General features: G+C 43.3%; 1 protein-coding gene across 1 annotated transcript in view; it reads left to right on the top strand.

Annotated features, from left to right (window-relative positions):
- Positions 1-220: 220 nt before the first annotated feature.
- Positions 221-12571, top strand: part of LOC118123151 (brain-specific angiogenesis inhibitor 1-associated protein 2-like protein 1) — a 30728-nt gene continuing 18377 nt past the window's right edge. The window contains exons 1-4 of the mRNA XM_035180325.2: positions 221-675; positions 2840-2915; positions 3286-3372; positions 11050-11111. Coding sequence (XP_035036216.1) covers positions 625-675; positions 2840-2915; positions 3286-3372; positions 11050-11111 — 276 coding nt within the window. The 5' untranslated portion in view covers positions 221-624. The remainder of the gene's footprint in view (positions 676-2839; positions 2916-3285; positions 3373-11049; positions 11112-12571) is intronic.

The raw sequence follows: 12571 nt of genomic DNA, 5'->3' as shown, positions 1-12571 counted from the left end.
TCCTTTTGAGCTAAAACCAGGGTTGAAATGGACGAAATCAGATCGACCTCATGCTTCTCATTGTTGTTTATTTTCATAGTTATCTCCTCCAGATGAGATATCCCATATTGTCAGCTATTTAGAGAGTTTTAATTTGAAAGTGAAACTATCCGGAAATCTATGTCCCTCTTTCAGTGCTGTAAACTTGACGCCTGCACCTTTCTTCCCTCCTCAGGCCTCCTCCCCTCCGGTGAACTCACCACCTACAAGTTTGACAGCTCAGCTCTTCTACTGCTCACACACACACACATACACACACACACACACACACTCAGCAGGAGCAGCAGCAGACACACACACACAGCACTGGACTCTCCTCCTTATTCCTCCCTTTATTTATATTGTTCTCATTTTTTTGTTGGACTATGTGCGTTTTGCGTCTCCTGCTGGACGTGAGGGATTTCATGTGTCCGTAGGTTCGGTCACTTCTCCTCCTTTTTTGGATCTTTTCTTTTTGTCCTTTTTGTTTGGCGTTGGTGAGGTGTGAGTGTGTGTGTGAGTGAGTGTGTGTGTGAGTGAGTGTGTGTGTGAGTGAGTGTGTGTGTGTTTCCTTCTTGTGGCTCCGGCGTCGTGAGGGATCTAAACATGTCGAAGAACGCGGAGGAGGTGAACAAGCTCACTGAAGGCACATACAAGGTGAGTGGGAAGACAACAGGTGCGAGGACAGAACACCGTCATACATGTGTCCTCCAGGATCCCTGCTGTCCTTTAACTTTTCACTGTCAGAGACCTCTGTTTGCTGCGGACCCTCTGAAAGCTGCTTGATAAGGAACTAGGCTCAGTTCATTCCAGTATATATTTGAGTTTCCATCAAACAGGGAATACAATCTGGAATCATAAAATATAGTTTATTCTAAGTCTGTTTAGAATAAGTGTCTGTTTAAAAAACAATGAATGGGGTCCTAGCTTTACATTGACTGAACTGTTGATTGTTTACCTCTGTGTCAGAATAATATCTAGATTATAGACAGTTTAAAGGGATAGTTCACCCAAGAATGAAAATTCACTCGTTATCCACTCCCCACATGGAGGAGTGGGTGAAGTGGTTCAGTCCACAAAACACTTTTGGAGTTTCAGGGGTAAACAGCGTTGCAGCCAAATCCAATACAATTGAATTAAATGATGATGACTCTTCAAACGTAAAAAAACCCCACAGAATAAAGACTCCACACATCTCCTGTGATGTCATCCAAGTGTCTTTAAGCCCTGACATTCAAACTAGACTCAAAACTGTGTCATTCACACCTTGTTTTTAGCCTGAATGTCCTGCTCTGCTCTGGAGCCGCATTCCTGTGTTTACCCCTGAAACTCCAAAAGTTTTTTCTGGACTCAAACACCATCCCTTTAAAGTGTCTGTTTTTTTAAGCACATGAATGGGGTCTTAGCTTCACATAGACTGAACTGTTGTTTATTTACCTCTGCATCAGAATAATATCTGGATTATAGACAGTTTAAGAGCAGTTTGGCTTCAACTGACTGTTAAGTAACTTTAAGTTTCAGGTGTTGAAGAAATAGCCCCACCCAATGGGAGTGCCATTTCCTCAAAATACTGTGTCGCTGGTTGATCAGCATCATTTGAGCTTCTCAGTAATGTTCCCTGGCATCTGTGTCATCCAATGAGTAACTGGAATTCATTCACTGAACCTTTAAAAGTGTTTAGAATAAACAAACATGAGCCGCAGCATTCACTAAACCCCAGCAAAGAGCTGTGACTTGTCCCACACTGGACTCAACAGGTGGGACAGAAAAGGTGAGAGTACGTAGAGGCCGCAGGGAAGAACAAGAAGAAGAGATTTTAATGGTCTCCCCCAGAAACACTTATTCTTCGTTCTGAAGGGTTATTATCTGCTGCTGCTCTCGGGGACAGCCCCCACAGCTCCTTGTGGTGTGATGAAATGCAGGAAAGAGACTCCAGGTTTAATAATTTAGCTGGCTGAGTGTGTTGTGTGGTAAGATTATATAGCAAAGCTCCTCTGTCCCCCAGCTACAATCAACAGTTGTCCCACAGCACTGTGTGTTTACACCAGTACACCAGCGAATGAGGGGAAGAGTTTCTGCTTTAGGTTTTTCTTTGTGTTTTAAATGACTTCACAGTTTACGTATATGGCGCGAACACTGAAACTAGAAGATGCAAGGTGTTGTGTAACGCAATCAGAGCGGCAGCATCTTCTGATAGAGACCTTTGTTTATGTTTGTCTTTAGGTGCTTTACTGAAGTTTTATTCTTTTCCTGCACTCTGGACTTGGCTGAGACCGTATCACCTGTCGGGAAGACGAGATACGCAGAGAGAATAGCCAACTAATTTACCTAATTACAGAGATAAGTGATCGGTGTAGCACAGGATTATGGATGATAGTTCCAATCTGTGACATTGATCAGAGAATGTGAAGAATGGACAGAGCCACGTCATACTGGTTTTTATCAATCCTAAAACCTCCCCACGCTGCGTCTGGGATAAAATGTTTTCATTTTCTACTCGGTATAGTTTCCTCTCTTTCTTTCTCTGAGCGGTTTCTGACTTTCGTTCTTCATTTTGCTCGTTTCCACCCACATTATATGAGCGATAATTCAAGACGAGACACTCAGGTGAAGCTTTGCCCAAAGGTCACCGGTCGTAGCTTCGGTTAATGAATAGTCCGCAGGGTTTAAGGTGAAGTAACTCCCATCCGATGTCACTCAGTCATGTAAACAGTCGGCCAAATATTAACCCACGTGTGTTTCGAACCAAACCCCAAATAATAAACCTGTTTGACATTATAACAAACTGCATCACTTGTTTTTTTTGTTGTTTTCCTCCCAGACTGTGATGGATCAGTTCAATCCAGGCCTGAGGAACCTGGTCAACGTCGGCAAGAACTATGAGAAATCAGTGGCTGGTGAGTGTTTTTGAAAACATCAATTTTGAAGTTCATAATAAGTTATGAGGTTAGAAAAACAGCAGATTTGAAAGTTAAAGTGTGACTGAGCTGCTGCCGTCCTCCTCATTTGTCCACTTCATCAGAAACAAAAGAGATTTTGTGACTTTTATGGCCAAAGCTCATTAAACATTTTGGAATACTTTGCCTTTGAGGTTTTGTTTGAATAGACCTGAGCTTTGTTCTGGTTGCAGGTGTAGCAGGTTTTATTTGTATCTATTATATTTGAATATTTTGGGTGTCAAGTGGTCCTCTACAGGTTTTAGGGAGTGTCAAATTTTCCCCAAATCTATCCTCACAAATATTAATGATCATTTTATCGTTTTCCCAGCAATGATCCTGGCGGGAAAGTTGTATTTTGATGCAATGTCTAAGATTGGGGAGAACGCTGCAGTGTCTCCTGTCTCCAGAGAATTAGGTAAGTCTCCACGCTGCCCTGTCCTCTGGCTCTCTCTCTCTTCTGGGATAAACTGTGGGAGGTCTGCAGACTGTGGAGATCGTCCTTGCTTTTCCTCAAATAGCTGTTTATCTCACATGGCTCTCAGAGGAATGTATTATTGGTTTTCAGGAGGTCTTTAGGTCAAGTCTGGCAGTATTAGCTGAAACACTGTTGTGCACAGCAGACAAGTTACTCTTTATATAGAAGTTGTTCCAGTTATAGGTCCAAGATACAAGACTGAATCTAGTAAGAAATCCAAAGTTTGGAAAAATAAGCATTGGATACACAACACAAAGCCTAAAGATTAATTTGATAATGTATAAAACACTAATCCTGGGCGTTTTCACACCTGCCTTGTTTAGCCTGGACCTTCAGACTTGTCAGTTTAGTCCTAACCAAAATAACAGGTGGGAAAGGTGCGTTAGACCACAGGCTGGACCAACCGACCAATAAGATAGTCTCGGTCCAATTCAAACACAACTAAGGTTCGGTTGGTTTGCAGTGTGAAAACATCCTTTTGGATAGTTCAGACCTTCAGACCAATTATAACACGTAACGTTTGGCCGACGTTCATTTAGCTGGTAGTAAAACCATAATGATATTACAGTGGCAACAAAGTTAACAAAGTGAACAGGTTCATTCATTTTCTCTGTTCAAATGTAAAGAGTTGAGTAAAGACTTGTTTTCTATGCACTTTAGCAAATAGTACTACTTGCCAGCACGGATGTCAAACGCACCAATGTGCAGTAAAGGTAGATGATGAGGCCCACGTAAATGATGACGACAATAATGACATCCATCAAATGAAGACGTGGAGTATTCTGACCTTGGTCACATTATGTAGACATGTGTACATCTTAATTGCATTTTAACAGTCTATTGGAGGTTCAACATCGATATGTGCAACAGTTACCAACTGCCTTATGTCATAATCGTACTATTCTCTGGAACATGTAGACGGGAATATTAATGAAATTGTCTATTAGCAACTCATCTAGTGTAAACATCAGAATCGAAACAATTCAGAATAAGGTCAACAGTCAGGATATCGCTGTCCATGTAAACGTAGTCACTGGTGCAGATGTGGCTGCTGTTGTTTCTCGTCCTGATGAAGGAAGGTGAATGTGTGCGCTGTCACAACGTCTCATTGTCCTTGAAATACACAACTCAGTGAGCACGGTTGCACAGCAGCAGGTACGCTTTGATTAACGCCCGCGCGGCCCTCGTGATGGATGCACCGCTGCGTGTGTGATGAGCTTAAAGAAACACAGCGCCAAAAGATTTTGTTTGGTTCCCTGTTAGTTTTTTCGCCGACTCCCCAGGCGTCAGTCTGTTCCTGCAGATGCTCATTTGCAATCCAAAGAGGTCTGGTTTCCCGACCCACCGTCACCAGAGGCTCGCTTTGATTTAACCACTGTATACGTCTCTCAACTCCCCTGCTGGTTAGGAGCAAACCTGCTAATTAAATTCACCAGCACAATGGGAGGTGGCACCTGGTGCCGCACAGGTCTCAGTTTACTGGCACATTCGAAAGTAATTTTCCATCCCCCCAGAAAAACACTAAGAAGCACCCCCACCTCGTCTCATGTGGACTTGAAAGGTGGTTGTAAAAGTTTGTAGTTTCACGTTGGATTCACGGGGCAACGAGATTATATTCTGCTAAACAGTCAATCCACATCTCAGTGTTTTTAACAACCAGCTTTGTGTAAATCTCGCAAGTGGTTAGAAAATCACAGTATTGATTTGTGCATTGCTCCCAGCAGATAATGTTGTGTGCAGGTGGAGGTGTTCAACGTGATCTTCCCACAGTGTAGACACAGGTATATTTGACTGCGCGTGTAAACATCACATGGTGGAGGTACTCTGTGGTCAGTGGTGTGTTATGAAATGTGACCGTGAAACGATCTCTCTGCCAGGCCAGCGTGTCTCAGGGGTTTTAAAAGCTTTACACTTTCGGATTTGCCCAAAAATGAATAAATACCCAAAGATATTCAAGGGCAGCACATCAGTTAGGACTGGTTTATCAGTTAGGACTGTTTTTTATGTAGAGATTTTCAGATACCATTTTTTTTCTCTGACCAATACAGATTCCAATACTTGGACTTAGCCCATATGATGTATTTTAACAGCTGTATGCTTCTAACCCTGCATGGAAGTGCTGATAGCTATCGTTGTTGTATGACCTAAACCCGTTGAAAAACAACTACAAATGGAGAATGAATGTCAAGCACTTTCTTTTATTATCTACATAAACTGATAAATAACACAGATAAATAAATCTACAGCTCAAAAGTCTTGCATATGTTGCACGTCGCCATTTTACTTGTGGGACTTTTCAGTGGGAAATAACAAACCGCTGACACTTAATCTGCTCTGACTAACGCTACACCATCGAAAATCACTTCTCCCTAGCTGCTGATTTCGGCGGCAAAGGTGTAGTGATTTCCGGGAAATGAAAATTGCAGTTTCATCTAGGTGACGGTAGTAAACTTTAACGACGTGGTATCGGATCAGTTCATAGTTTCATGCACTCGCTGACGCCCGACCCCGGCATTTTCATCGGTATCCGAGGAATTTCTTTCTCTCATTTGTTGTTGTTTGCTGCGGTGAGAGGAAAGAGATCCGAGCAGTTCACAGTAAATCTGGTCCTGTTGTGGCGAGTGCAGCTTGAAATGTGCTTCCTGTGAGTGAAGAGGAAATGAGGGGAGGAACACAAACAAACTGCTGATTATCATCACGCTCCATATAAATGATTAAAATGCTATTTTTATCCAAAAATCTGATTTAATCCCCATTAGAAATTAGAAAACGATAGGGGATAACAGACATGCCAGGAAAATGGTTGTGTGGTGTTCGTGTAGGGCGGAGTCCTGGTGTCCAGGCTCAGTCACACTCACCCCTGAGCTGTGGATACACTCCACTACCCACTAATCCCTGCATGGGAGCGGCAGACAGAGAGAGGGACACTCTGGTCTCATGACACATCAGTTTAGTCTGAGTCATTATGGGGGATTGTGTTGAGCAAGGGGTGATTAAATACACATTGCAAAAAAGTCATCTAATCTAACCAGGCCTGTGAACCTAAATGCATTGTAAGGGAAATCTACGTCCCCATAGCCAGTCCTAACGTTCCACAGCTGTGATGTGAAGGATTCCAGGAGTTTGTTAAAAGTCTGTGCACTTTGCTTCGGAGCCGGCTCGTGGACGTAGTGATCTTACCCCGTCAGAAACCTGAGCTCCACTGATGCGTAGCTAACCAGAAACCAGATACTCTTGAGAGGCATTGGAGGACCGGTGCACCTCATCCTCCTACCTTCCTGCTTTAACTCCTCTATTTTCCTTCCTCCTTCCTCCTCCTCCTCCTCCTCCTCCTCCTCTCCTCCTCTGCCAGAGGTCAAATGTAAACTGTTCTTTTTTCAGGAACTCCGTTTGATCAGATTTGTTTCATTCACTGGTCCAACAAGGAAAGAAAAATCAAGATGTGAAAGACCAGGATGTAGAGACGTACCTAGTTTAGACCTCGTCGTTTTCACTCTTTATAACATCTAACTGTTTCAGGTCAAAATAAGTCTCAGTGATGCTGTACACTAAAATATTTGTGTTGGTTTTCTTAGATTATTGACAGGGGCTCCACACACAAAACACAGCCTGTCTGCAGGGAATTTAATCTCTTCCAATTCTGTCCCTTTACAGCAGAAATAGCTTTGTAGATGCTTAATAGACACACAGAAACACACACACACACACACACACACACACACACACACACATCCACGCACATTGTCCTTCAATGGCCCGTCAAATGGCATCATCCCCACTTTACGTAATCTAAGCAGGTTTGCGTGGTGTGTCAGGTGGCTCTCACCAGTGCCAAGATTATTTTGTCCATGGTCAAAAACAGTGAGAGAACTGTGGGCCGCTTTGCAGACGACCAAAGAATTACATTTTATCTCAGGCCAGAGAGCTCGTGTCACAAGAATGAAGCCTGATGAAACCATTTTAACAGAATTTCATCTGCCCTCAAGTAATCCTTGTTTGTAGGACGGATTTATGTTTAATGAAAAAACAGAGGCAGGGTCTCTTCCTTCTTCAAACTTACACGCACAAACACACGGGTTAGAGATCGTCATGTGTACGACGCGGATCATGAAAGCAAAAAATAGAGCAAAAGCATTTGTCTCCTGTGGGCTGAAGTAGCCTATCAGACCACAACATGTTTGTCTAATGTTGTATTTTCACCTCGTCAGTAGTGTTGGGCAAAGATCTGTGTTTTGATGTCGTGAGCCTGTCCAGCAGGAACAAGGACTTACAGTAAAGACTTGTGCTCACACACACACAGCTAGAATCAAGTATCAGTTGCAGGCTTATGGACAATGAAGATACAGGGATTTGGTTAGTTTAGTTAGAGAAGGAAGCACAAACAGGTTCATTCAGAAGGTCAGAGGACGTCAGCTGAGTATCGGCGGTCCTTTATATCTTCGGTCCTGAACTTCGAGCTGACTACTTGTCAGGATCTCCGAGGGACGGGTGCTGATACCAGATCTGAACAGGGTCTGAGAGTCGCTCTTGCTGATGAACTGAATTAAATCACAAAGCTTCATTCAAACCCAACATTCTGACACTGAACTATAAAATAACAACTGCACCTGAAAGACGAGTTTACTTTCGCTGTTCTTCTGGCACCGTGTCTGAGGTGAACTTCAAGTTTCTGAATTTTTCTCATTTGCGTTACATTGGCTTTACTTCTCAAGGCTGCTGAATTGTCAGATGCTGCCTTTTGTGTGTGACTCACAGCTACTGCCACTGTGATAGCAAATATAAAACTGCCTCCACTGAGCTGACTGTGTGCAGCCAAGACTCCAGACCCTCTTACATCCTGGCTAAACAGGCAGCCTCGTCTTTATTGTGTGGGTTTGCCTTGGCTCGGTGTTGTTTGCTAATGGCGGTGCCGTCGCCTCCGGTGTTGTCCACATCATGACACATTTTGGCCCTCGCACCTTGCTCAATTGTGCATGTCTGTTGCCCGGCAACGTTTTGTGCAGATTGTGTCAACAATAAACAAAAGAGCTTGAGCTGCAGGAAAGGGGCCGTTGATTCACCGTGACGTTTCCCCTCGGACGCCTGAATGCAATCGGTTACATGACACATTTGCATTGGCGTTATACAGATATCGTGATACGTTGATGACTCATAACTTTTGTGTCTGGCAAACAAACCAGTCAGTCAGGTATTTGACTCCACGCCTGCTGATGTTATTAAGACGTCGTTCTTGTTGTAAGATAAGGGGACTTTGAGGTCAGAAGTGTTCAGACCAGGGCAGCTACAGGAGCCTGTTCGTTTCAGTGCCTGCTTCACTGTGAACACGGCGTTCTTTGGTGTCACGTGACTTTTCTCTTTCATCTGTCTCTACCCTTTTCCTGGATTGAAATGTCCAGCACACATTTCATCCCTTTCCCTCAATACTCACAGTACCTTTTCCTGTCGTTTACTACACGTTTGACACATTTCATCTTCCCGTCCCACCTTGTCCCAGCCTTAGTCCCCCCCCCTCAGTCTGGTTTCTCCTGCACCATGAAAGGGCAGATTTACTGTTGTGCCCTTCATCTGCTGAGCCGTTTGAACTGTGCTGAGTTAAAAAGAGCCACTGTGCCATAGGGCAAGGTGGAGCAGGCGTGGTGTCGAGTGGGTGGAGCAGAGCCCGGAAGGGAAGGGCAGTCTTTACGTTCTGGTGAATGTACAGGTCATAGTGATGCATCAGACCAGGATCCTACTGAACATCTGTCAGGATCACGCCTTAAATCGTTACACACGTCAGACGGTTGTTGAGTAAACAGATCTGCACTGGGTTTTTTCCACTGAATTCACGGCTGCTTTTTAAATAATGACTCATGAATCTTCTCCGAGGCTTGTGTGGACTCACTAAAGGTTTATTTTGCAGCGTTGGTCTTCAGCGTCTTATATCCAAACATCCGAATGAACTGTGTACATGCTCTGAAGCAGAAGCCACTATACTGTGTGTGCACAGTGGAAAATCTGTTGTCTCACTGTTGCGTTACTGCTCCCGCCTCCCAGTAGAGTACAGCTGGATACTGAAGAATGTTTTGTATCGCGACCTTCACACGCTGTACACGGAAAATAATTCCCTTCGGAGAAAAGTTCACTGCAGTAAATAAGTCACAACATGAAGTCTCAAGTTCCCCCTCTGGACAATTTCCATCCTGTCTTATCTGAGATGTGACACGATCCAGTAGACAGAGAGTTTGCATATGTAACGTATACTATATGTTCCTGCATGCACAGAAAACATACCCAACATATTCAGTACACTTATTATAATTTGCTGTGTAACAACCTGAAGCTGGAACCGCTGTAGATTCCTCATCGTTTCTCTTTTGCTTCCTGCAATAAAGTGACTCCCCCCATGTGCAGCAACACATGTTATCAGAGTTACTGGCCCACACACATTTAGTGCAGACACACTAATTGTTCTACCAGGGTGTTGAGGCCATGTGGCTCAGAGTAGGGTCGCTGATTTTAGCCATGAAAGATGGGTTCACTGTTACTACCTTCACTGAGGAAGTTATGCTTTCGCCGTTTGTCAGGATTACCACCAGGGATTCCATGAAACTTGGTGGAAGGACCAGATCGTCATCATGTTTTTGATCATAGCCATATTTAAATGACTGATATCTATGAGTGTGTGCAGCTTGGTTCAGTTAGTATTCTTTCAGACAGTCTGGAAAGTTTGGATATTTTCTTGAAAGTTTCCAGAGGGACTTGTATGTGATTGGACAAACTGTTCCTGTTAGTCCCCGAGTGAAATGTCTCGAAAATGTGTGATTGAGTAGCAGGGAAATGTCTGGAGGATTCACAGGCGATGACAAAACCCCCAAAAAGCTGCAAATATCCTGGAATGAAAAAGATGAGCCAGAGACACTGGCAAAGATGTGGACGAGATTCGAGAGGCGTCAGTGTTGTTGTGCTGTAAAGAAAAAAACTTGCTTTCTACAGCAAGAAATTGGTCAATTTTGTCCAATTTTCCAGACATTTTCTGAAGGTTATGTCTGAAAATGGCTTCAACAAAAGCCTTTGGCTGCTATAAAATAATTTATATGAATTGTTATAAATGCAGCTAACTTTATAATGAGTCACTTTCATGCTGTATGTTTGTTTTTATGAAAAACACATCTGTAAGTTTCTGGGAATTTAAGTGTGATCGTAATGATTTAAGATTTGGGGGAGCCGTGTTCTGTGTAGCAGGACAACAAGACATTTAATCACACTTTTCCACCTAATGGTCATAACTCATTAATCCTAATTTGATTGATTTGTGAGCAACAGCAGACAGAAGGTTCTAACTGGTGGTTTCCTTCCACATAAGCTCTTTTTGATTAGCCGAGCACCAGGTGGTCCAGTTTTTCTGGTCCAGGCACGTGTAATGTTTGTTAGCGCAGGAAATCTTTTGAAACAGAATCCGCAGCCGGTGACATTTGGCGGTGTTGAGGTCACAGATGACGTTCAGTATATGCATTCAACTCATTGTTATTGTACATGTGTTGCACAATATCTTCAAATTACGCCGTCGTCTCTGTTCAGCAAAGACGGCAAAGGAAACACTTGGATTTACTCTGTTTGTCTTTCTCTGCTTGTCGGCAGGTGTTGTGCTGATGGAAATCTCCGAGGTCCACAGGAAGGTTCATCTCGAGCTGGAGGAGAATGTAAGTGCTTGATGTGTTTCTGCTCTCGTGTGCGTTTGCTTCCGGCAGATTCCTGTGTAGCATGATTGCTGTGTAATTGTGTGTCGCCTCACCCCAACGCACTACGCCAGACACTGTCACTCTCTGAGCCTGTCGTTCAACACACAGGTGAATCCTCAGTTCACAAGCACCGTTTAGTAGCACACACTCCTCCTCCCGCCTTGAACAGACACTGCACCCCCACCCACCTACCTCAGCTACAGTAGCAGGATGGATGAGGAAAACAAAGCAGCCGCAGGAGGAAGGGAAACAACAGGTTTGGGTTGTTGGCTTATTTCCTTGCTGAGAACAGGGGGCAGGTCTCAACACGTCCTTGGAAAACACCAGCTGGACCTGTTACAGTTCGGTGCATTGAGAAATCACGCTAACGTCACAGGATGATTTATTTTTTTCCTGATCTGTTTATTTAATTTGAATTAATTTATTGATTGTTTCGTTGATTCAGTCATAGACAGGATAAATGATCAATGGCTGTTCCAAAAGCCCAAGATACTGTATCTACCTCTAATTTTGTCACAAGACAAATTCAAACTCTGTGGTTTGTTTGATTAGTTTATCAAACTACTTTTGTTTTATTCATTAATTGATCCTTTAACTAACCAGTGGGATACAATATCTCTTCTGCCAGCAAATCCTGGTCAAGATCAGCAGCAATAATCCCCCAAAAAGTTTCAAATAGATATACAACCATGGACAAATAACACACACACATACTAAAACACATATACATCAAGACCCATGAATTATTCTATGAGAGAAAAAAAAGTTTTATTCAAAGTTAAAGAAAGTTTAAAAAGAACTTCTGGATCCACACCAATTATTAAAACGTTCCTCCTTGCGTCATGCCCCACCCCTCCACAAAATGTCATGGAAATTGGTTGAGGAGTTTTTGTGTAATCCTGTTAACTAACAAACAAACACACACAAAAACATTTTGTATTTATATTCGGGCAAGTATTGTCTCATCAATTGAAATTGGAATTGGCCGGTCATTGGCTCTTTTAATGGTCATTAACAAGACGTTATGACAACTCGTAAATACCTGAAGGCTTCTATTTTGCACATCAGTGTAGCTTTGTGCTCTGGAAAACAAATAAGGCCACAGTTTGAAAATAACCTGTTAAAGCTGAACTTTGGGTCAGAACATTTGCGCGGCGTTCCTCTGAGACACTGTTGCTAACAGCGTCAGTGGGTGGGTTGGCTTGTTAATGGACTCCAGTTGGTGACTCACAGCATTAATTCAGCTCGTCTGCTTTGGTAAGGGTGTGTGAGTGTGTGTGTGTGTGTGTGTGTGTGTGTGTGTGTGTGTGTGTGTGTGTGTATGCGGCAAGGTGTCTGTGGTCATCTGTGCAAGTTCAGTCACGGGGTCTTCCACTTTATTGATCTGCCCCGTGTGGGTGCGGTCACTGCACGGCAACAAG

This window comes from Hippoglossus stenolepis, chromosome 16 (genome assembly GCF_022539355.2).
Source record: "Hippoglossus stenolepis isolate QCI-W04-F060 chromosome 16, HSTE1.2, whole genome shotgun sequence".
Lineage (NCBI taxonomy): Eukaryota > Metazoa > Chordata > Actinopteri > Pleuronectiformes > Pleuronectidae > Hippoglossus > Hippoglossus stenolepis.
The sequence above is the reverse complement of the archived record's forward strand: the minus strand, read 5'-3'. Positions and strand labels throughout refer to the sequence as shown.